Source organism: Coptis chinensis, chromosome 4 (genome assembly GCF_015680905.1).
Source record: "Coptis chinensis isolate HL-2020 chromosome 4, ASM1568090v1, whole genome shotgun sequence".
Classification (NCBI taxonomy): domain Eukaryota; kingdom Viridiplantae; phylum Streptophyta; class Magnoliopsida; order Ranunculales; family Ranunculaceae; genus Coptis; species Coptis chinensis.
Window position 1 is genome coordinate 90326881 of NC_141459.1, and position 26221 is coordinate 90353101.

The window sequence follows — 26221 nt, forward strand, 5'->3', positions numbered from 1 at the left end:
AATTACTTCCTCCAAATCTTGTTTTGTATCAAAGTGATTTATAGATATGCTTAGTATTAAATTGAGTTGTTCATCAATATGAAGAAGTGTTTCGGTCCTCTAATGTCTCGATTACTATCAAGTTTGGTAGGTACCGACTAGCAAAGTCGGTAAAACCTTTGGGTGATGATATCTGGGGCTCGAACCCGCTAGCATCAAAGAGTTACTGATCTCATTTAAAACAGTCTTACCAAAAAAAAAAAATATTACTATCAAGTTTATGTATGTGTTTGTGAAAAAAAACTTGAACAAATCATTTTTAATTTACAATTTGCTATGATATTTCCTTTAGCGTATGTTGCAAATGATAATGGAGGTTTATATGCGTTCACCCTTTTTGGTATGCATGGTGATGAGTGCAAGCCAATATACATGTTCTTTTTAAATTTTTTCTTTCTATTCGGTCTTTTATCTATCTACTCTATAGGGATTTTATTCTCTTAATTCATATGATAACCGCACTGACAAGTATTTGCTCTTTTTTCTGATTGTTTTATAAATTATCTTGAAGTGACTGTTAGGAACAACTTATTAATTTGTAATTTTTTTTAGTCCTTTTGGAATTGTGTTTGATTGCATGTATTGCGTTTGTAATTTCAGTCACCAATTAATTTGTATATAAAATGTAAAGTGTTAGATTGAACATCATGATTTTGAAGACGGAAAATACATGCTAGCTTAGCATCATAAGGTATGTGGATTATGGAGAAGGGAACTAATTCCATACTCAAACATGTTAGTATAGTATTCGTATTTTTTTTTGGATGCCGAGAGTAGTGGTTATTATTACTGGAGGTATTTCCTGGTTTATTCATTATAGTATTGTAAGATGGGCCGGATCGGACCAAAGCTTCATTGTATTGGGCCTTACCCACCCCTCAAAGTGTAGTGATGAAAGCAACAAAGATAGATTTTTGCTACATGAACAAAACCATGCATGATCTTTAGGCGCTTTTTGGCACTCTATGCTTCAAACCAATAAGTGGAGTCTCCCTCTGCCTTTTGCTTATAAGTGTTATTTATATTTCGGGCATGATAAACTTACCCCGTCAATATCAGAATGCATGTCAAAAGTTATGATGCAATTCATTTTCTTCAAAAAAACCCAATCAATAATAAATTCCATAATAGATTGGTGCTTTAGGACGTGTTTTAAATGTAATGGTCGTCAAACAAATTTTAAAGAAGTCCCTAGCTATATATGCATATTACACATGAACAATGTTCACATCACCCAAATTCGCATACTTTACTAAGAGCATCTCTAGGTGGTGGTAGCATACTCTTCATATTTGAAGAATTTTTTTGAAGAAGCTGGTCGCAAATTTTGATAAACTCTAGGTGGTCGCAAATATCATTTGCAAATTTGGAATAAGACTACCTTGCGCGACATTGCGACTGTCGTCCCCAAGTTGAAAAAAAAACTCTCGCGACATTCCCACTGTCGCACCAAATTTAAAAAGTAAAAAAAAAAAAAACTTCGCGCGACATTAGTAGGCGTGCAACAGTACTACTGGCGCGTCATGCTGGTCAAAGTCAAAAAAAATTGGGGTGATATTTACAATGTCGCTCCACATCCGCATTCAAATTGTCAAATTTGCAAACAAGAATGCGAACGAACAAGTTATACGACCGAATTTACTACCACCTAGAGTTGGAATTTCGGAAAATTATGAAGTATTCCTTCAAATTTGAAGAATTTAGCAGGTTATACTACCACTTAGAGATGCTCTAACCTTCATATATACTTTATAATAAATTTGTTTGTAAACCACGTGCAGAACACATGCATCTTGCTAGTTGTATGAAAGGGCACATAATGCATCAATCCATTTTAAAACCTTATAATTATTCTCTCTATCTGAACCTCCAATATACTGTATCGTGTTTTTAGGATTCATGCGGTAGTTGGGCCAAATAATTACAATAATTATATGGTGTTACCATAGTCATCTTTTCTCGTCTTTCACTCAAATTTTAAATTTTATTTTGCTTCCCATCTATATTTGAAAAAAAAATAACGTTTAATTAACCCTCTTTATAAATCAATCTTCTCTCCCTGACATTCTGATCTCTGATTGCGCAATGTACTAGTTTGTAAAACTGTAATAACAGTTTTACGTTACAACTTATTATTACAAGAGTGTTTGTTGGGAAATAAATATTATTATTATTATTATTTTAATTTTGAGTTTAAAAAACAAAAAAGAAAAGAAAAGGCGATGACGCCAAGGGAGTGCGAGGCTACTCCTCATTTCACATTTGCCACTTCTTCTTCTTCCGCTGCTCAGCCCACAACAAATCTCAGCTGCAAAACACATCATCAACAACAACCTTCAAATCCTAATTTTCTTTCCCTTATAATTTCTCGCCGACATTTCCAAGGTCAGTTTTTTTTTATTTTTTTTATTATCTGTTATCCGTTTGTTTGAAATTTGATTTGATTCAAATGATATGGGTTAAACTTTGGATAGATAGATCCCATTTCATTATTCGTATTATGTTGTGCCAACTCTGATTCACCTCTGCAAATCATTGATTCACTCACTCAACTGTTAATTTGCAAATTTTCGGTTTCTTTTTCCTTTTTGTAATTTTGAGCTCTGTTTGTCTTTGGTATTATTCATGTACTTGTGTTATTATGTAAATGATATATAAAAGTAATGCAGTATATATATATATTTTTTTATATATTCGTTGCTTTCTCTGTTATGATATTGTGTTTTCCCAGATGTGGAACTATTGTGCGTTGGAGCTACTGGATTTCTGATGGAAGGAAAGTTTTTTTAGCACAAGTGGGATTTGAAGGAGATGACAAGAATGTTATTTGGTGATAAAATCGAGGGTTTACATGATGATGGATTTGAGGGTTCAATTGCGGAACGTCGGATCTTCGAAGAGATATTTTATGGAAACGATGCTGGAAGCAATAAGAAAAGATGTCTTGATTTTGGGCGTGAGGATAACAAGCATGCAAATGTTGTTTTCAGTTCAAACAGCGAGAATTCAGTGAAAGGTTCACGTCTGGAGGATTCTTGTAGAGCAGATAATGGTTATCTTAATGGGAAGAAGAATGAAGAAGGAGAAAGTAGAGAGATTGTTAATTCAGGTTTTGCACGAGAAGATTCTTATTGCGGTCCAAGGAATTTCTCTGGTGTGAGTTGTAAGCATATTAAGTTTTCAGTTGTTGAGCGTTCTGTGCCTGTGGATGAAAAATTGTCTGATTGTTTGCCCAATGAGAAGAAAAATCTATATCAGTTGAGCTCCTTTGACAAGGTAGCTCCAGGGATGCTTCGTCTAGATTCATCCAATGGCGATCGAGTATTGAGATGTAATTTGGTTGAATCTTCCTGTCAGTGTATTGTATCAAGCTTTTATCTTCCTGAGCAACATATGAAAGTAGACAGTGGGAGTCAAACAGTTGTAAAAGTCTCTAAAAGTGAATGCTTAGAATTTCTTAGGACAGATGGAGAGGAAGCTACCGAGTGTATACCTATCGCATCACCGATTTCTCACAAGGGAATTGTATCGAAGCTTTTGGTTGACGATGCATGTGCTGCTCATTGTTCTGGAGCCATCAAAGGTGACAATGGAAGCTCCGAGGATTCTGTTATTCTGAACACAGATATACTAGATATGACATACAGACCCAACTGCATAGAGGATCAACGCAAACGTCTTCGTTTCCATCTCAATCAATTATTCATTTCCATGGGCTGGTCTCTTGATAAGCGAAAAAGAAAAAACAGAAATTATCAGGAGAATGTTTATATATCACCTAAGGGGAAGGCTTTTTATGAATTGCATAAAGCTTGGAGATCATGTGGTGAAAGTTTGTTTTCTCGTAAGTCCAATTCGCTGAACAAAGAAAGTGGGAAGCAGTGGTCTACAATCGATGAATTGTGGCTTGACATATCAGAGACACTAGCATATATGGAAAGAGAAATGCAGCATGTAGAAGCTTCTCTTGCCTTGGCTCGTCAATGGACTCTTTTGGATCCCTTTGTTACATTAATACTCATTGATAGAAAACTAAGTTCTCTAAGAGATGGAAAACCGGTTAAAGCAGTCCCCACTTCATTATTCGATTTGAGGATGAGAAAAGATGTTTTAGCGGCAAAGCTCAGATCAAGAAAGCGACGTAAGGGGAAATTCTCATTGAAGGATCGGACGCCTTCTTCTGTAATGGGCAATACACTTTTTCAGGCAGGGACTCGTGTTCATGGTACTCGCTTTGCTAGAAAGATTGCAGAGAAAGAGGCTGATTGTAATCGACGAGTTTGCAGTAAGTATCACAAGAATGGTAGTTCTCCCATTTTTGATAACAAGAGGCAGGGACGGTTGTTTAAAGCTTTGAAAGCGTATCTATAGGTTTGAGAGAGGAAAGAAGTGTATCTGTAGACACAGAAAGTGATGATGCAATTGGTGAACAGTGTCCGGGAACCTTCAGGAGTAAGATAAGGACTTCATATCATGGTTCTTTGGAAGGTTGTCAGCCGAGTGTTTCCTTTCCCCAAGAAGATACATACCTCCATGATGTTCCAGTTGCTTATGAAAGTGAAGATATTGATGTTGAAGGGACAGTCAATGTTTTCCCTCGGCAGGATAGCAGTATAACTATTCCAAATGTTGGTGGACAGAAATCTAGGTGTATAAAGCAAAGTTCTATCAAACTTATTCAAGATATGTCAGTTAATGATTGCGAAGAAAGTGGTGAAAAATTTGGAGCAATTATAGAGTGGGAGGGAAATCAGAGTCCATACGACTCAGATAGCACATCTTCAGATTTGAATTATTCTGCAGGTCATTCACGAAATCTGGTGACAACTTCCAGATATGGAGAAGTTATCACGACAAAGTCAAGATATTTCCAGCTGGAAGGACCACTGCAAAATGTCACCTTGGCCCGAGATTCTGCGGATGTTGCTAAAGTCTCCAACATTGAGATGGAACAAAAAATTGCAGCTTTCAGAAATTTTCAGACAAAGAAGACATATAAGAAATGCAAGAAAATATCAGAAATCAAACTCACCAAATTATACAGTGAACCTGGGAAGTTGGATCTATCTGTGCCCGACACCATTGAATCAGGAAACTGCCAAGATGTCAAAATCGGTCGACTGTCAAAAAAAGGGCATAAATGCTGTGAAGATGATACAATCAACGGTCAAACCTGTGAGAAATCCTTGTCTCTCGGCTCTTTACGTCATCATTCTCTGAGGAGGTCAAAATGTAAGAAGTTTCAGCATGAGGGAAGTAATAATGAAGAATTGGTTTCTATTTCTTCTAATGGAAATATTTATGTGAAATCGAGCTTCCGCAATGCTGCAGCTGAAGTCCCTTTGCATGTGAATAATGAGTGCCTGGACCCTCGTACTTTCAGAAAAATGACCAAGTCAAGAAAACCAAATTTCAACAATGGAAAGAAACGAAAGAGGTTTCCTGGACGCGAGATTGAAGATGATGACCTTTTGATTGCGGCATTTGTAGTAAACAAAAAATTCAGCTCTCCGAGCAAACAGTCTACCCATAAAGCTGGTAAGAAAAAAGGTGTGAAAAGAAGGCACAAGAGTCGAAAAGGCAGTTGCAAGTTGCTCCCAAGAAGTCCTGGGCTAATTGGAAAGCAGTATACAGATGGGAAGTGGTCCTCCTCGGGAGCAAGAACAGTGTTGTCCTGGTTGGTTGATGTGGGTGTTGTTTACGTGAATGAAGTTCTCCAGTATCGGAGCCCAAAGGATGATGCAGTAGTTAAAGATGGCTGGGTGACAAAAGATGGAATCCTATGTAAGTGCTGCAATAAACTTCTTTCTGTGTCTGAGTTCAAGGTTCATGCTGGTTTCAAGTTGTACAGGCCCTGTTCAAACCTTTTCATGGAGTCCGGTAGATCAATCACCCTATGCCAGCTTCAGGCATGGTCAGCTGAATACAAGGCCCGGAGAAATGGAAGACAAGAGTTAGAAGCCGGTGAGGCAGATGAGAATGATGATACATGTGGAATATGTGGTGATGGGGGTGAGTTGATATGTTGCGATAATTGCCCGTCTACCTTTCACCAGACTTGCTTGTCTGATAAGGTTCGTCTTTCACCTAGTTTGTTCCTTTTGAACAATGTTTTGTTTATAAGATGTTCATTTTTTTTTTGTTTTGATCGGTAAAATTTGATTTCATTCATTCAATATTGAACTCATATACATATACATACTACATAAATGATCGTAGGTAGCAAGAAGCTACTAGATCCTACATATATACCCATACAACCTCAAAGTACAAGAGAGTCCCAATTACAAATAAAGTCATAGTAATCCACTCCTTGAAAGCTTGGAAACGACGTTCATTCTGTTTCTGGTAAAAGATAACAGGACTTTCTTGCTTCAAAAGATCTTATGAAATTCATTTTCTTGCATAAAGTAGCATTTTTTTTGATAAATTGATAAACTACAAAAACTGAAAAACTAGAGAACTTTCCCGCCTTGAAGAGGTTCTGAGTCATATTGTTATTGTGGAGAAACATGGGCATACTTCCCGAGTTGACCATAAATTTTTCATGTCAACTTAGTTTCATATACATGCTTGACTGATATGGTAAAATCCTAATATTTTTATCAGTCAAAATTTAAAATGTCAAGTAACTGTTTTGGAGCATTAGGCATTGGAAGTGGTCTATGTGGCATATTTGATGAACCTTTGACTACTATTATGGAGCATTTGGGTCGCAAAACTCGCAATACCTCTTTGTTGATTTTTCTGTTCATATTATTTTTTGTCAAAGCATTTTGTGTTCAGTTTATTTTATTCTCTGATATGTATTTTACTGACCAGAACCATAAAAACATTATTCCTTGACAAAACATTGTTTTACATGTTTCAGACAATCTTCTTGTGTACCACCGTAAAAAGTTGATAGTTTTCCACAGTAAAAAAGTGTACTCATCACATGAATTATGGGCTGATTTTTGGTGAGATGATCTCCCCAGCATGAAGATCACCCTTTCAAAAGGAGCTCATTTGAGCATGTCTAGCCTTATGGATAGAGTTAAAAATAAGTGTAGACTGATATATAAAACCAAAGGACCAAACTTAATCACCACTATGACAAGTTCAACATATTCAATTTGACTGATCCTTTTCTTGACATGATCTTCATATGTACACTTAGTGTATGTTTATGTTTATGTTTATGTTTATGTGTATGTGTATGTGTATGTGTATGTGTATGTGTGGCTGTGTGGGTTGTTACATTCTTACCTTTCACCATGGTTTGCTACTTCATCTTCTTTTTTCTATAAATGAAAAGACCATCATCAGTATGTGGCTTCTTTTCTAAGCTCTTTAAATTGCACAACCACATCATATGTAAGAATGCATTTATCATTTATTTGTTTCTCTTGGATTACCTTCATGAAGTTTGTGTTGCTTTTTCTTTATTGTACATCTGTTCACAATTATTTATGCTTTTTGTTAAGTAATATAACTTTCTGCATGGTCTTTGATATTGGTTTAAATTTTCAAATTTTGACTTCAGGAGCTCCCTGAAGGAAACTGGTATTGCCCGAGCTGTACTTGTCAGATTTGCAGGGATGTGGTCCGGGAGAAAAAGGATTCAAGTACAGCGATCTTATTAAAATGCTCACAGTGCGATGATAAATGTAACTTTTTCCCCTTTAGATTGTGGTGATTAAATTAATTATCCAGTTGATTTAATATTGATTGCTTTGTGGATCATTTCTTTGAATAAAAAACAAAATCGTCAATGATTCATTGCTATATATTTATCCTCAGGTCAGTACAGTTGAGTACTAAATCTTAAACTGTGGAAAGTAGAACAGAACTTTACATTGTCAAAAATTGACTGCTTTAATTTCTCTCCGTTGTAGTTTTTTCTTGTATTGCTCTTGTGATTCACTTCACCTTTGTTGTATCGGAGTGGGATCTCATCCTACAAAGTTGCCTTCTTAAACATACACATTACTGATCGAGAAAAGGAAAAAAAGGAAAGCTGATAATAGAAAAGATTACCTATTGAGAAAAAGTGGATAAAAAGAAAGTAACTGTATGGACGTGGTTTGGGAGAAAGACGATTCAAGTTCCCCGATCTTACTAAAAGTTTGAAAATGTAATTAACCGTTTTTTTTATTTATTGGCAAGCCTGTTTTAAATGAGATCAGTAACTCTTTGATGCTGGTGGGGTTCGAGCCCCAGACCTCTGGTATCATCACCCAAAGGTTTTACCAACTTTGCTAGTTGGCACTTGCAAGTATTTTTGAGAATTGAGAAGGTTAACTGGTCAAGCATACTTACTTTAAGAGGGGAAAAAGAAGAAGGAAAAAAAAATATAAAGACAAGAGTGGGAAAAGGAGATCCAACGATCAGGGAACTGAAGGGAATGATAGGATGGCAGTAACAAATTAATGAAAGAAACAACATATCCTTTTTCATTGAAGAGGTCCCTTCACTTCTTTTGTACTTGAGAGTATGGATCACTTTTTTTGTGATTGGCGTAGATTATTCATTGATTAAATAGGGTATGAAGATATGATCATCTGGGGTGTATTCTTCCAAAATTGGCATGTTTTTGTAGTACAAACACTATTGAGCTTTCGAGAAATTAACATTTTTGGCTATTTTACTATTTTCCTAGTGCACGAGAATATCTAGCATTCTAGCAATAATCACAAACTATACTTCCCTGTTCCCTGCTTCCAATTGGATTATGCATATGACAAGTTGATAAGTCTCAATTCATGTCTTATGGTAGATACTTAATAATTTATTCATGCTTACTCCATGAACAGGATTTCAGAGTTATCATGACATCCTCCTCTATACTTGACATCTGAGTTAAACTTTGCCACAAGTAACTCTGTTAAAATGTACTCTAGCTACTCGGAAACCAGTGGTTCCCACAGCGTCCTCTTTATTCACATTTTGTATAGAAGTTCTTCCAGATTTCGAGAGCTTGCCTCGTTAAGAAAGTTAGTGAGAGAACTGTGTCAATGAATTACATAATAGTTTATTAAAAGCAGTTTCTATCTAATAACATTTTACTGGTCTGCCTTTATGTACATATCTGCTCTATTAGTTCCCTAATGTATTCCTCGATTAAACCAAACATAATTCCTGAGAAGCCAAGTAATTTAGGTCAGATCAAACAATAACATTGATATGTCTAATTAACTTTCTTCGTAATGCTAAATCTTTAAACTTATAATTCTTGCATGTCCAGCCCTTGTTAATTTGTATCTTCTGTTGGATATGGAACTTTAGAATATCGAGTCTTCCCCATTTTGTAAGTAGGACTCTTTATGAAAGTTGACGGACTTTTTTTTTAATTAAATATGGTCTTTGTCTCCTTATCTTACGTACACTTGATACACATTTTCTAATAATAATTTTATTTCCTTTTTAGTAGTATTGCCCTTTATGCTTTTAAATTGTATTTCTAATTAATTGTTCCCCCTTAAAAACTCTTAATTTTCAAACCTAAACTGCATGCATGAGCACCTGATTTTGGAAGTTAGGTTGAAGACCTCGAGCTTATATAGTTCTCTTTGTTGAAAAGTATAAAAGAAAACTTATTACATTTTTCTCTCTCTCTCTCTCTCTTTTTTTTTTTTTTTTTGGTGTTTTGGTGTGGATTAAATTTACTGGTAAGGTAGTGCGTGTGTTGATTGTTTAGGTTCTCAGGGGAATAAAAGGCATGATGAAAGTAGCTCCGGTGGGGTGGGAGCTGCCTGCTTAATGTTGATTTGCTGGCAACATAGTGCTACTTATGTCTATTTGTAGATATTTATTTGAAATGCATTTTTAGCTTTGCATTCACAATAACTTCTGTGTATTTCTAGAAGTTCTGTTTGCTCCTAACCAATGACATGTTTCTTTGATCTCATTTTTAATATCTTACCCACCCAGTCATTCTCATATATGCAGTTGTAGTAATCATTTCTCTTCTCGGATAATATTCATGCTTTCCCTTGCACTAAATAAATTTTCCACTCGTGATAAAGGATATGTATCTCGTGCTGGTCAACTACGATGGACTACACTGTTAGAGAATTTGGTATTTTGAATACACAGTTTCCATAAATCATTCCATGGGATTGGTTTTTAGGTAACAACCAACAAGTGGCATCTGTGAAAAGAGTGAAAATTTGTTATGGTGTTTCTGTCTATTTATCTTTCCAGTTGCAATTCATTTCTATGTTGAGCATAAGCTATTTGAGAGTTTATAGTCTATTGGTTTTTTTATTTAAATTTTTAGATCAGCACAAGCATGTATATGCGTTTCAGTCATCTTTTTTGTTCCCTTCTGTTTTGTTTTAAATTATTTTCGGCTATAGTTTTTTCCTTTGCTATGTGATGAACAGGTTAAATCGAACTGTCATTATTTAATAAGGCATTCATATTATTGTTTTGATATTGGAACTTAAGTCATTTTACTTGATAGTAAGTGAAGTTTGGACCTTTGTTTTTTTGGGTTTTGTTTAATGGAGTCAGTTGCTAGTCCTATCCAATTATTACGATGTTTTTGTTTCTATTTCTAGGATTCAGGTAGTAATAGTTGAAATCGTGGAGTTGAATGTGTTGGTCTTTCCTTGCAGACTTTTCTTCTCTTCTCCTGCAATCCTCGTTTTTTCCTGTTCCGAGCAAATTACATTCCATTGTTGCAATTTTGGATTTGTGAACCTCACTATTGCTAAATAGGTTACTGAATGCACCCATATAGACCTTTCTATCACACGGAGGAAAAAAGTGCCCAGTGGATTCAGAAACTGAATTTCATTCTACTACTGTACTCCTAGCTGATGAGGTGATCAATATTTGACATTAAGAACTTTCCCCAAGTTCCCAAATGGTCGATGAGGTGGTCGGTTTCCAAATGGACCATAAGCACTCCATTTTCAAATAAAAGCTACATCACGCCTTGCAAACAACTAAGCAAATCATTATACAAGTCTTTCATTAGGATGGCAGAAGATTAGATTTTTTTTCCCATTGCTGTTTTCTTTTCAATATCATGTTATAATTGTTTATATAATTACCCTTGGTTGGTGAAGGTTCCATAGATGTAGTCGTGTAGATGATGTGTATAACGTTAATCTATTACGTTTCCTCTCTGTCTACTGCTTTGATAGAAGAAAGTATTATGTTAGTTTGGTAATGCTGTTCCTAATAATTTGTTATTTTTTGAACAGATCACAGCGCTTGCTTCACAAAAGGTGGCTGTTGTAAAGAAGTTTCTGATACTTGGTTTTGTGGAGAAAGTTGTCAGGAGGTATGTTCCAGTATGATTCTTTGTAATATGCTTAAATCATAAGACTGGATTTTGGTGTAGGTAGAGAAAATTTTGATGTTCCCGAGCACATATAACCTTGTTGGCTCTCCAATCATACATTTTGTTACATGTGCACCCGGTGGATGCATTCTGAGAAAGATGATTGACAATATGCGCCAGACAGCGTACCAAATTTTTGTGTATAAAATATACATATTTAAGGAAGCCGCTGCTTCATTTCGTATAGTGATAATGCTTTCTCTTTCGTAGCTTCGTATTTGCATCCCCCCCCCCCCTACCAATAAAGCCAGCCACTTAGTATCCATGTGAACGAGAAGTACATGTGAACCATGCCTGGCTTCTGGATGATATAAGAGTTATCCTGGAATATTTTAATAAGATACAAAAAAGCAGTTGGACATAGATTTATCTTGCGGTGTGTGTTTGTGTTTTTATTGTTGAAATATTTTATATTATTCAAAATGCATATTGTTGTAAAGATCTCATGAATGTTATAGTTGTATGATAATTGATTTTGTGGATTGAAAGCTATTCTATTCCTCAAAATTCACAAGAAAGAGGCAATACTATTAGGGAAGAGTTTGTGACGACATAGCATCATGTTCGTTACATTTTGTTAGGCAATGCATGTTTGGATTGTTGTTGTACAAGGATTTTCGTCCCATAGCATAGTTATTCGTAATTAGTCCAATTTTTGGTTTTAGCTAAAACTTCAGTTCATTGTTTTGTTTTCTTTGTCTCACAATATGTGCAGAGAGCTTTGTTATATTAAGATTGAAAGTCAGTTAATCGTATGGACAGCTTTGTTATATTAAGATTGAAAAAATCAGTTACCATTATATGGACAAGGACAACCTTGATGGGGAAACTACATCATAATGTTCTTTAATTTTACCAACTTTGGGCAAGCCTTGGGAGGCCCAATGTCTAAGGATCTGTCACCGGGGAAATACCAGATTGAAGGGTTTAGGATAATAAAGTTGTAACTATAGAGGAAAAACTCTTCCAACTTTGGGCTGTGAACAATTAGATGATAATTCACCTCCCTAAAGTCCTGAATGGAATTCAAAAGATGTGGGATTAAGCTCCTGGTGTAACCTTCACCACTTTGAGTTAGTTGCCTTTCCAGCTTACACCCTTAGGTATTCCAGTTCCGACTCTTCAAGGACGAGAGATCCTCTGCTAGGATATGATACTGTGACTACCTGATCCACTCTACTGCTGTTACTGTCCCCACTTTGCCCTCCTGGAGGACTTAGGTTTTCCTCAAAAGACCTCAGTACTACGTACAGATCAGTCTTTACTTGAGGCCTTTCATGGAGCCTAACACTGGGAGTTTGGGACTAACTTCTTGGAGCAACCTTCATCCTTTCACGCTAGGTGCCTTTTCATTGGTTGTGCAGTATTAAGCACTTCACTTTCAACTCTTATCTTTAGGATTTCTACTTTCTCCCAAAACTATGGAAGTTTGAACTCAGGCTTTGAGTAAACAATAAGTATGATGTTTCCACCATACAGAGAATGTGCTTCTTTTGCATATTTACAAGAGAAGCATGTCCATGTAACAGATTTTATTCAGTTTTCTACTTTTTAACATGCCTCTCAGCCTATGTGTAATTTCGTTTACATGGTAAACCATGGGATTGAATGATAGAAATATTTGTATGATTGGTGGAAAGGTCTCACTGGTTCATTTCTAACAAGTAATAATACTGTTTGGCAAAAAATGTCCAAACCACACTAATGTAGCTATAAGGGGTGTTGTTTGTGGTAGAGGAAGAGAATGGACCTTTAATGGCTGCCTACTTATCTAGAGTGTATACTGGAATTAAGTCTCAAAAAGCACGTAGTCTTTGCAGAAAGGGGTGAGGAATATATAAATGTGGAAAAACAGGGTTCCTTGTTGACAATTGAATCCAGTTTCCTTTGTTGATGAGATTTTGTATGAATTGCGGAAGTCTATCTACTATTGAAATAAGAGTTATGGTGCGTGTATGTGGATGGAATTGTGTCTAGGTTAGCAGGGGTGGATCCAAATAAGGGGTGAGGGTACGTGCTAACCCTGGATTTTTGGTAAACAAACATTTACTACTATTGAAAGGTTAGGCCTCCTCAAACTAGGATATTTACCAACTAACAAGAAGGTAAAACTCATTGGTTCATCTTTCGATTCATTCCAGGTCAATTGATTCAAAATTCTTGGGATTGTAAGTATCAGGTGGTGGGGTCAACCCATGGATATCTTCTGTACATGCTGATTTGCACCAAGTAGCAACTCTTGCTTTTTGATGTTTCAAGTTGCTTCGTGTCCACCATTTTGTGACCTTATTATTTGGTTTTATCTTCTATGTTACGCAAAGAAAGTGACTATTTGGTACATGCAGGTTTATTCCGGTCTTCAGTCTCGTGTTGGCATTTCAAACCTTATTGCTGATGGCTTTTCATGGGTTCTTCTGAGATGCAACCACGGTGACCCAAAAGTTCACTCTGCGCAAAGATTTGCTCTGACAGCAGATTGCAATTCAAAACTGGCTGTTGCTCTTACTATTATGGAGGAATGCTTTCTTCCAATGGTGGATCCTAGAACCGGAATAAACATGATACCACAAGCCTTGTACAATTGGGGGTGAGTGTCCTATATTAGAGTCTGTTCCTTTCTTACTGATATTGATACTCATTCTTTCTCTTGCATGTTGCATCTTCAATATGGTTGTTTGCTGTTTATTTATATTTTTTGCCAGAAAAACAAGTATTTTTTGAAAGAGGGCCTCATACTATTGTACAGTGATGTGTTTCTACTGAAATTTTTTATTCCATCGTTATGGTCTTTGTCCTGTACCTTCTTGACTTTGAATGTGAAACTTATTTGTTGTCTGTGATTTTCAGCTCTGCTTTTGCACGTCTGAATTTTCAAGGCTTCTACACTGCAGTTTTGGAAAAGGGGGATGAGCTTATTTCAGTAGCAGCAACTATCAGGTAAGAGTTTATTATGTTGATAAAAGTATTTGTCTTATTATAATGAAGCCCCTACGCGGTGTTAGTGTATTATTCCAAGGAATTGTACCTTTTATGAACTGTTCTCCTTTCTGGTAAATGGAATGCTTGATTGGCACCTAGGGGTTTTGTGTGAGGGAGGGGGGGTCGAGGTGGTGTTTTGTGCCCTTTCATTATATAAAATTGGGCTCCGACTTGAATTATCAACAATGTTTTTCTCCTTAATACTATTTCTTCTTCTAAGGAATGCAAAATCTTGAAGAAGAGAAATGTAATACTATAAGTGTGGTGAACTTACTTTCTACAGTTACCATTAACATTTTGTAGTCATTCCCCAAAAATAAAAATAAAATGAGAAATCTGAACCCGGAGTTTGCACTCATGAAGTGGTCTTTCATAGGTAAGGTTTTAAGATGGTGGGATTTCGTAAACTATCAAAACTATTTACAGAGGACAACATGAATGACATCATTTTGTCGTTTTTTCTTTTTTACATCATTTAGTTGCTTAAAAGCAGCTTTTCCAGTTTCAATTTCTCAAACTTGATCTCTCAAATATAGAATAAAGATTTGTCTCAATCGTTTCTTATGCAGAGTGCATGGAGTCACAGTTGCAGAGATGCCCCTTGTTGCCACTCGCAGTGAGAATCGCCCGCCAGGGGAATGTGTAGGCGCCTTATAAATGCAATTGAAGAGGTAATTTGAACATTACCTCTCATGTTCAATGATTGATACACACTCCTGCCGCGCTTATTGCTTACATTTCCTTGTATGTTTATGGCTTTTCTAAGATTCTTATCTTGGCATTGCAGATGTTAATATCATGCAAGGTTGAGAAGCTTGTGGTATCTGCTATTCGAGTTTAGTTGATACATGGACTTGTGGTTTTGGCTTCACGCCCATGGAAGAGAAAGAGAAAGAGCAATTAAGCAGCATCAATTTTATGACATTCCCTCGAACAGTAACGCTACAAAAGAGCTTATATAAGAAAGAAGTTATGGATATCAAAGCAGGTAGTCCTTTCTGTGGGTTTTCCAGTTCTCTGGTTAATTGTTGCCACTTGCCAGTCACCGGTTGGGTATCTACATGTATAAGTTTTTCTTGGTAGTATTATAATATAACAGAAGTAAAAGGAGCGACAGATCATGAAGCTAAAAAGCAAATAAACAAAGCTGCAGCTACTGATCCAAATCGCCCTGCCCTATCCACCACTTATTGCAAACCTCAAACCAATCAGCTTTTATCATGGCTCTACCCTCTTTGCCTCGTCCACCAACTCTGCTTGTTTTCCATATTCAACTCCCTGAAGGCAGGGATCGTTGAAGTAGATCATCGAACTGGATGAAACTTCCTGTAAACCAAGAATGTAGAAGCTTAAGATACCACGTGAGCATCATTGTAACCGAAGGTGTTAGCTGGGCGAAAAAACCGATAGGTTTGGACAACTGTGAGATGGCTTACCATAGCAATAACCTGTAGTATACACTTCCTGGAGGCGGAAATTGATGCCCTCACAACACAATCCCACACTGGTCAACAAATGGCTCATCCATAATCCCCTTTCCTCGCAGTAAATCTCACCCACCGATTAATCAGAAACAGGAATAAAGAAGAGAAGTGCTTCAGTGTCTTCTTTCATGGTCTCTGTGGTGTATCATTGAGCTCCTTTGCTGAGGGGGGTTTGGTATGATGCTTTTTGGTGTTTAGATCTAACGACTCAAACATTTAAACCATATAAAATTTTCTTCTGATTGATTCTTAAAATTTTCTTCTTCAACAAAATAAAATGAAATATATACGACCTGGAGGACCCTCCAGATATATAGTTGGTCCTATAATTTATAATATTTTTCGTAATCCAGATAGAAAAAGAATGAGGTAGTCAAATTTGCTTCTTCTGTTCAAATTTAAATTTCATTTATTCCAATCGTTTCATTTGGTTTTGTTTACCCTTAAAGGTGCAGCAAGTGTGACATTTAAAAGTTTCTTGCAAAATGCAGGTCCGAGTAATGGTCTGCTCTCAGGATTAGATATATCAGAGGAATATGGTCTTCGTAAGGCTATTCTCAAAGAGTCTGCACTACAATCCAGCAAAAACTGTCGCTTTGTAGAAGTTGGCTCAGAACCTGCAAGTGTGCTTGAATTCAAGAAGCTGCAAATGGGTGAAGAGCAGGGAAGCCTTGTGCACAGATGTCTTGAGAAACCACAGTCCCCGGATTGTCTTTCAACTCTTGAAGTTAGAGAACATGAAAATTTTCGTAATGTTGATCGCTGCAGTCTAAAAAGAAGAAACGTTGGATACATGTGATGGGAGTCCTTTTTCAACACAATTGTAGCAAGAGCCCATGTATTGTGCGGGACGTAGATTTTTTATATTAGAGAACTCGTGCAATGCTAGGGAGCGGTCAAAATGTATGGTGCGGCAGGCCTGAAAGGCTTTATCGAGAATAGAAACTATTAACATGATATAATAGAAATTGAAAAGGAACAAGCGTACAATTGTTATATCAAAATAAAAAATACACATTTGTAATTCAAGTTTAGGATGTATTCTGTGTTGTTCAAGGTAGATTCAATGGAAAAGGGAAAAGGTTTTTGAAGACTATGCGGTCTTTGTTCAGATGAAACTCAATGTTAAATTTGTTGTTTGCTGAGAACATTGAGATCCAACTTCTGACCTGACGACCTTTAACCCCTGAACTGGATTGCCATATCCCAAGTAGAAAATGCCATTTCTACAGACTAATGTTTAAAACTTTCCGTAATAATTGCAGTAAACTACATTTGGAGATGGAGACTGTGATAGATGGATATACTTGGCAGCAAACTAAAGAGGGATTTGTGATATACTAGGAGATGCGTGCCATAGTTGACTTTTGCAGCAAATCGGTATTATGTTTGGTGTTTTTTTTTGATGAATAAAAGTCCATGGTGTGCTCTATTTGAGCTAAGGTGGAAGAGTGAAGCAAAAACAAGGGTATAAAGACTCAAATCATGTTCTTCTACAGCTAGGATGTATGGTTCAGAGTGACAGAGCATAGTTTTGTGGACTATGTTGCTGAACACTTGAATGGCAGTGGTGCAGCCATTGCAATGATGGTTTTTCTTGTACGACTACCCTCCCTTATTGTAAACTAGTGAATGCCCCTGCACTCTAGACACATTGTTTTTGAACAACACTCCAAGAGACCATCTCTATGGTAGTATTGGATCGATGATATAACTATTTCCAACAATTTTATACTTCATAATCATTTCATACACATACTTTGAGCTTAATGATTGCAATTCTATGCATTTCATTTCTCACAAACCAACTCATTACACATACTCTTATACATTCATTAATTCAACACATATCAGAATGAGAATGAGGAAAATAAGAGGAGAGAGTCTTCAATTAAGAGCATCATCATTTTTTTTTTAAAAAAAATAAAAAAATCCAGCAGAGTCTCCTTTGTATTTTCAATATTTCAAAAACCTAAATCTTGTCATAACCTGAAAATCAAATAATACAATTCTCATAGATCAACCATACCAAAATATATAACTTCATATTTATAGATAACACAAATTACTTATAAAACTAAAAGACAATTCATTAAACATTAAAAAAAACTTTGCATAATTTTTTACCTGGGGCTAATTCTAGTAACGAAAGGAAAAAATAAAATAAAATAAAATAAATACTCTATGCCCACTGATCAAGTTCTTCATTTCTCTCATTCTCCCCTCTATGCATACAGTTCACACTATTCTGCTACCATATGGATAAATGCGCCATGGAGCAATGATTGCAATCAGGTTGTTGAAAAATTATGACAATTTAACTTGGTACCTGCAAGCAAACCACATACACATGATTTTTTTTAGACTTGATACATTTAGCATATTGTTTACAAAAGAGATGGTTCTCAAAATGAAATAATCTCTATTCTTACTTTTAAGTATCCACGCTATCATAAAAAAAAAAAAAAAAAAAACTATCATAAAAACTTACATAGCATATATATGGATACAACATATTCTTTAATTTCTAAACCAATAAAAGTAGCATTCTTTAATTTCTCACTCGCCTTTTCTCATTGGTATCGATGTCCTTAGAGAATAACTTCTGGGTATACGACATTTGTGGTACAATTTCTTGCATTAGGTGGAAGAAAAACGGATATTCTTTTTGAAGAAGTACATCTGGACATAGCCACATAGAGTTGTCCATAACTGAAAACCGGTGTCCTCAAATCAATGCCAACATATTTCACTGACTGACCTTGCGACTTATTAATTGTCATGGCATAAGCTAGTCGAACAGGGAATTGTCGCCTTGATAGTTTGAAAGGCAACTCTGAATTTGAGGGAGCCAGAGATATTCTTGGGATGAGTACCGGATTTCCAGCTTTCTCTCCAGTCAAAATTTTGGCTTGAAGGACTTTATCAAGACATTGAAGCACCATAAAGTCGCGGTCCCATTGCAAAGGCCATCTTTAGGTGCTATATTCCTGAGCAACATTATAGGGCATCCAAGTTTTAACTTGAGATTGAAAGGTGGTAAGCTAGAAGGGTCGAGGGAGTTGCGAAACTCGGTGGGATAGTGAGCCCCACTTGGATTATCAATATCATCTTCGATAATTTTATCTGCAGCCAAATACTCGAGCGCTTCATCAGGGAACAAATTTAGTGCAACCTCATTAATTGCACTCACATCATCATTACGGGCAGCAAGAATAGTACGATCAGTTAAGAAAGTTGGAGACGGTGTGTCCATAACATCCAATTGGGGATAGACAGAGAAGATGAGTTCTTGGATATTGGTACACATGCGGATTCCATTCGGCAATTGTACGCATTCTTTGGGATTCAAACCAATCTAAATGAATCAAAGCAAAAAATGAATTCATTAGTTTCTAAAATAGTTCGTTTATATATGGAACTAATAGAGAAAAAACATTCTAATTAGAAGGCATTAATAGCACACCTCCAACAAAAAATCGGTGAATTCGACATTCTCGGACTCCGCCATTTCAAGCCGCATGTTCTGTACCAAGTGCAAAAATTCTAAATAACTCCAAAAGAAAGAGCGCCGTAGTGATGCACCAACAAATTGCTCTCTCTGGCCTAACGGTATAACAGGTAGTGTTTGTCGAAAATCACCACCAAGAACTGTAGTGATACCACCAAATATCTTTTTATTTCAGCAAATATCTTGAAATGTTCTATCCACAGCCTTAACACAGTATCTATGTTGCATGGGCACCTCGTCCCAAACAATTAGTTTTGTTTCTTTAAATAGGTCAGCAAGGTCGGAATGTTTAGCAAAGCCGCAAAAAGTGGTATCCATCACATCAATTGGAATCTTAAATGTAGAGTGAGCAGTGCGTCCACCAGACAATAACAAATATGCAATTCCCGATGATGCCACCATGATGACAATAGGACCCATGCTGCGGCAGGCCTTTGCAATTGTATTATACAAAAAAGTTTTCCCTGTACTAGCTGCTCCATTCAATAAGAAAAGTTTGCCCTTGTCACCATATCTTGAATCGAGTCATAGCGCGTTGTAAGCATGAAGTTGTTCATCATTAAGACGACTCACATCAACTGCACCCTCTTCTCCTATGCCTTCATGCTGAAGTTGGCGTTGCTCCCAAATGAGCCTATTGCCAACAATTTTGCTCCAATCCTCTTTTTGCTTTGGCATGGGCGGGAAATCTTCCAATGTCTTCCCAGATTCTAAAAGGATTTGTTCCACCAGATATAAGCCGTAATCTATTATTTGCTCATCAGTTGGATCTAGGATGCCATGTTTTGTTTGAAGCTAGTGTCCAAGATCATCACATATACTCGATGCAAATTTGCTCCAAAGTAGATCCGGTAAGTAACGGATGACACTCTAAAAGAATTACACAAAACAACCTCCTCAGTTGATATCCAGGTTTTCATTATCGTAAGCCTCTTCTAGGCATTGTATCCACTCATTATCGGGTTTCTAACAGCCCACGGGCAATACATGCTTCTTTGTATGTGTTGTACCGCGGTATCACCGACTTTATAAAGATATGCAAAGGATGTAGGCCCTTTTACAACAATAAATAGCAAGCGTAGATAAAATCTCCCGGCATTAGGGCTTGCAAAATACATCCTACCAATGGAAGGTCCCACGAGTCCTAGGAGTCCACTCTTGAGAGTCTTTGTGGAAAACATAGTGTCGTGGAAATTCTTGATAGGCATATGCTTTCGTGCATCCGGATCTTGACCAGACAACAACTTAAAGAAAGCTATCGGTGTTGAAGTTTGGTCTCCGGCTTGGGCAAGAATTGTATCCATGGGCTCTTTGCTATTGAAAAAACCCTATGCATGCCTTCCAAATGAAGCCAATCGTTGGACACTTGGAAACTCTTTATGCATTGGATTCTGAAATAGATGCCATGCAACTTCTCGTTGGTCCAATATACCTTGCATTGATATATTCTTTGAATCTCATCATTTGTTCTGCCGCCACCACCTTTGTTGCTTTGTCATAGCCTTTGTAGATGTACTTCTTAATATATTTAATAGCTTGACACGATGCACAAACTTCAAACATTGATATGGCGTCAAACATTTCGGACACGGATATGCATTGTAGGGAACAACATCTCCATTATCAACTTTAACCATTTTATTCTTCCTCTTCACAAAATATTTCTTGCCGATTAATGTCGGCCCGGTAAATGGAGTACCTTTTTTTATCCATAATTGTTTCCTCCACAAACTCTTTTGGATAGCCTTTGGTGCATCGACCATTTTCCATACATGAAGCACTCGGATCTCGATCACCACAGGGGCCATAAACCATGCACTTCTTCACTGTTTCAAACAATGTAGGGTGGGTGTCGGGGTCTGGGAATTCAGCACATACAAATTTATCCACTTGCTCACTGTTTCGGATCTTGTCATCATGCGCGAGAAATAAAAGGCAATGCATGTGTGGAAGACCGCGCTTCTGAAATTTAATGGTATAGACATATGCAACCACCCGGCCGAAGATATCATTCTTCAAGATTTCTTTCATAATTGCTTTTTGTTTCAACTCGAATACCCGTGCAACTATTTCAGGCCGAAGTGTCGAAGTTTGGTGTTCTTTGAGCGCATCTTTAATTTCTTGTCAATTACGGTTTGTAGTCACCGTAAGAAAAATATCTGGGTGCTGATAGTGCCGGGTGATAGCCATTGAATCCTGAAAAATCTCGTACATGTGCTTTGGACTTCCAACATGCGAGGAAGGCAAAATGAACCGTTGGTCAATTTGATCAGGACTTAATCCCTCAAGTGCAACATCTGTCAAGCACTTGTACACATCCAAACAGATGGTGTCTTGATTTAGTCTAATGTATCGCAGCCGGTTCTGTTCATATGCAGCCCAAGCATCAACCAAAAATTCATGCAACAATTTACACCCCAGTAAGATGGATGAGTACTCTGTGGGTCGTTCAAACAAACGGTAGGCGTAATACAATAATTAGGTGAGTCTTGCATTGCTTGGAGCATTTCTCTTGACGTACCACAACTTCAAATCAGGTGACCAACCCAAATCCCCATAAGAAAACAGAAGAACATAATGCAAAGGCAAATAAGTGAGATGACATTCGCTTATCCGTTCCAACTCATGCCCTCCTCTCAAGCGAAGTATAATATCACGCATGGCATCAACCTTACTCCCATCTCCAGGCAATATCACTGCAATCTCATCAGTTGTCGGAAGATTGTACCTTCGTCTATCCGAACGCGGATCATAATGTAGATGGACCAGAACATTGTTATTCTCAGAAGCATTTTTAGTTAAAACCTCAAATGCTTGTTTATAGATATCACAAAACTTGTGGGTTTGCAGAAGAGTTTCTTGTACAATTTTCAACACTTCCCTTGACAAATTCGGATTACAATTATGACGGTGATCCAAAGCAGCTAGGGAATCATAAATATAAAGTTGTGAAAACTTAGGTTCCATCCTTGGATCAGGCAACAATGAACCGATTTGATGCCGCAACTCCCCATGAATAGTGAATGAAGTAGGACCACGTCCATGTAACACACGATCGTTAAATTTGCAACCAAGACTGGTAAAGGCATTACACACGTTGTATTGCCGAATCTGCTCATGGAATAATCTTGCACGTTTATTAGATCCTTCGAATAAAGATTTAAGTGCCGGAGGCAGTGGAGAAAGAAGCGGTAGCTTAACTTTTCCTTGTAAACAGCAAGTTCCAAATAAAGGTCGGTTGCGCCTTGATTTCGATAACTGTTCATCTTTCCAATGAAGGGCCGAACAAAATGGACAAAGAACATCCATCTTTCCCAAAAAGTGACGGCGATTTGGAACTGGAAGTGCATGGCTATGAGAATTAAGAATTTCTTCTTTACTTTCATCAAATCCAGTCATATCATGATCACTGCAAAAATAGACCTATGATATATCACGCTTTACGGTATGTTGAAACTTAACATAAGAGTGAGAATTTAAGCACTTGACTTACATAGTGTTATCCTCACAACTTTGCATTGTTACATCTTTTGTGAATGAAGGCTGGTTTTCTCTATGAGAGATATCATACATTGATGAAGAAGACCCAACTTCGTACGTTGACCTCGTCTTCTTAAAGGAATCTGCTATGTAATCAGACATAACATCTTTTTCTCTCTGTCTACGATTTTGTTGTGCTATAGTCATTTGATCGTGATCTAGAGGCACTTGCATTTCCTTTTCTCTTCGAAGATGTTGTGCAACAGATCTCCGATTAGGAGGTGCAATAGATCTTTGACTGGGAGGCACAACAGATAACATATTGGGAACTGCAATAGAACTTCAATTAGGAGGCACAACATATAGCCTAGTGGGAATTGCAGTGGATCTTCGATTAGGAGGCACAACATATAGCCTATTGGGAGCTGTAGTAAATTTTCGATTAGGAGGCACAACAGATAGCTTATTGGGAGCTGCATTAGATCTTCGATTAGGAGGCACAACATATGGAGAAGGAGTAGATCTTTGATTATGAGGCACAACAGATGGAGAAGGAGTAGATCTTCGATTATGAAGCACATCAGATGGAGAAGGAGAAGATCTTCGATTAGGAGGCACATATACCAGATTCGGGGGCGTAGCATATCTTCGATGGGGAGGCACATATATCAGATTGGGAGGCGTAACAGGATGTCGTGCTATGGAATTGACTGTGTGAATTAACGACTCCTTTCCCCTCTCTTTCATTTCTCCTGTTTGTGGTAATGAAGTCGCGACCTAAGATACGCCCATTAATATGTTGATATAGTTGTACTTTCGTAAATAACAGACAATCAATATAATGTTAGATATGTAACTGGACAAATATATATGTGTGTGGGTGTATGTAAATCTATGTAAAAAAAACCAATTCGTTTCGGGACTATGTTCAAGTGATATTTAAAAGTGGTTATGACACAAATTAAGTGAAATCACATAATAGTATTTCATATTGTTGCAATTTGCTCTTGCACGGCATGAATTAAGCTCTTTCACCATGATTGCCTAGGAAAGAAATTATGCAGAAAGTTAAATGGTATCATAACTGAAATGATGGATTAATAAGGGGAGTTCTAAGAACAAAAACGGGTGAAATATTATACCTGGAATATTGGTTTAAGGGAGCTCTAACTAACTTCTGTGAAACTCAAGAGAAGCTCATGAATATCCTCCTGAACCAAAAATGGGATTTTAATATCATCAGATGAGTGATTGTCAGCAAAACCACACCAATACAGTCCTTATTGTAAGCTATTGACTCTAATCCTCTCACTTGGAAGTAAAAAATAAAATTCAAATACTACCTAAAATAACATGAAGTAAAACAGTTTGCCAAATATCTAACGGAAGCAGTACCAATATCATACAATACATCATACAATATAAAGCAGTTGTAAATAGGAAAATGGTATATGGAGGTTGCAAAGTTGTCGTGAGAAGAAAAGTGATGGAAGGAGTACTCGGTTAAAGCTTTCCTGTTTCGTTGTTGCAAGGACATGAATGAAAATAAACTCAGATAGTGCAAGTCTACGGGAATCACATACGTAATTTCCCACCATTCACTTAACTCAAGTCTACATTATCAATCGTATCATCATCCTAACCACATGATTTTACACATTATGTAAATCAACAGCATTTACAAAACCGATTTTATATTTTCATTCACCATCTCAAGACTGTTAGTAGTAAAAGTAATGGTAGATATTAAGAAGAAGCGTACCCGAAAAGTTCTTTTAACAAATCAAGCTTGCACCTACAGATTTGATGTCATCCTACTGATTCCCAAACACCAAACTCAAGTCCCATCATAATTAATTTGGTTACACATCAAAACCAGGGAGCTAACAGAATTTGTAACTATAGTCCTAAAAGAATGTATTCGGCTCTTGCATATCGACAATGTAGTCTAAATATATCGGATATTTTCTGCCTTTGTTGTTAGCAATTGGCAAAAGCCTATAGATCTATAGAAGACATCAATCTTCTTCTTACGTTATTGCAGAAGCCAATTGTTACCAGCTTTAAGGAATATGATTTAGGAATAGCACCCACCAACAAATATTCTTTGAAATTTGGTACTGTGCTTTCTCAACCTCCCTTACATAATGTTTTAAATTCTCGATGGGCTTCCTTCATACTCCATAAGTTTGTAGTATGAGCTATGGGATAATATTATCTGTTCCGAAGAAATTAGTAAACAACATAACATTTTGCACCTCCTAGGCTCCTACATACACTTTTGAGCTGGCTATCTTCTCTTGCTACAACCTATACGAATATCGCATTTCGACTTCATGCAGTTAATGGTCTAGAATTTTAGATGTTTAACTTGAAAGTCGAAACCATTAGTGGAGTTGCTGTATCAACAAAGGGCCCATCATACATATAGAGAAACAATTAAAAACAACGTAGAATTAAAAGACAACACCCTCACACACACAAAAAAACCAATACACCAACAATGAAATTTAGACAACAACGATGATAATTGAACAACAAAAAAAAAATTACAACTTTAATTGAGATGGAGATAAAAAGAACCTTTAAGAGATGCAAATCGACTGAAAGTGTAGAAAGGAGGAACCATTAGAATTGGGGTACCAATGTATTTCAGCTTGTAGAGAAAGAGATGTTTTCAGCATTCTGAATCAAGCCTTCTTTTTTGCACTCAACAATTTGTTTATCTTGTCTACGAACTTTGTTGGTTTTTGAAGGGTTTTTCAAAGGTTTGGGTTTCTAATTTCACAAGTGGTCCGCACACAACAGTCGTTAGATTTTCTTAAAATAGATCTAGACCGTCCTTTGTTTGTAATTTTGTCCTGTAGTGCTAAAAAAATCCTTAGCTTATTATATAGATGGGGACAAGAGATGAACATTTGGGACTTCAAGCATTACAGGTTGAGTTAAAAATAAAACACAAAAAAATGGAACCGACAGGTTGAGGTCGACCGTTACGCACTATGTTCCACAAATTTGACTTTGCTCATTGATGCTAGATATGGTGAGATATGCGATCAACTAAATTTTAATGTGATTGGATTAATCGTCTGTAATAGTCTTTCTCATTTTTTAAGGAACCGAAAAAGAACAAAATAATTTTCTTGTAATCTTTTGCTCTGCACACCCACTGCTATGCCGTTATTTTGTTATTACATTGCATATTCCTGGTACAATAGTGACTTACAGATTGCTGTGGCTATAAAAAACTCTTTATGCTGAGAGAGAAAATATGAGCGTAACAACTTTCTTCCCCCCTCCTCCTTCTCTCTTCCTTTCTTAATCTTTCCACACCTGTTTCTTATTAGTTTTTCCTTTCTTATATCTCTCTCTCTTGAATCTTCCCTCTATTAT

At 36.8% G+C, this 26221-nt stretch overlaps 1 protein-coding gene and 1 long non-coding RNA gene across 2 annotated transcripts; one reads left to right on the forward strand and one right to left on the reverse strand.

The window, feature by feature from the left end:
* Positions 1–2098: 2098 nt before the first annotated feature.
* On the forward strand, positions 2099–16866 carry LOC147505563 (increased DNA methylation 1-like). Its single transcript, XM_086558059.1, is given in 12 exon segments — positions 2099–2424; positions 2771–4410; positions 4413–6113; positions 7565–7688; positions 11235–11314; positions 13720–13961; positions 14222–14311; positions 14923–14980; positions 14983–15024; positions 15141–15183; positions 15186–15341; positions 16329–16866. Coding segments are annotated over 11 exon segments (4404 nt in total). The 5' UTR covers positions 2099–2424; positions 2771–2850; the 3' UTR covers positions 16637–16866.
* Positions 16867–17841: 975 nt separating this feature from the next.
* On the reverse strand, positions 17842–25486 carry LOC147505564 (uncharacterized). Its single transcript, XR_015193357.1, has 3 exons — positions 25412–25486; positions 23971–24039; positions 17842–18166 (listed from the first exon to the last, which is right to left on the reverse strand). It is a non-coding gene; the product is annotated as an uncharacterized LOC147505564 (long non-coding RNA).
* Positions 25487–26221: the final 735 nt, after the last annotated feature.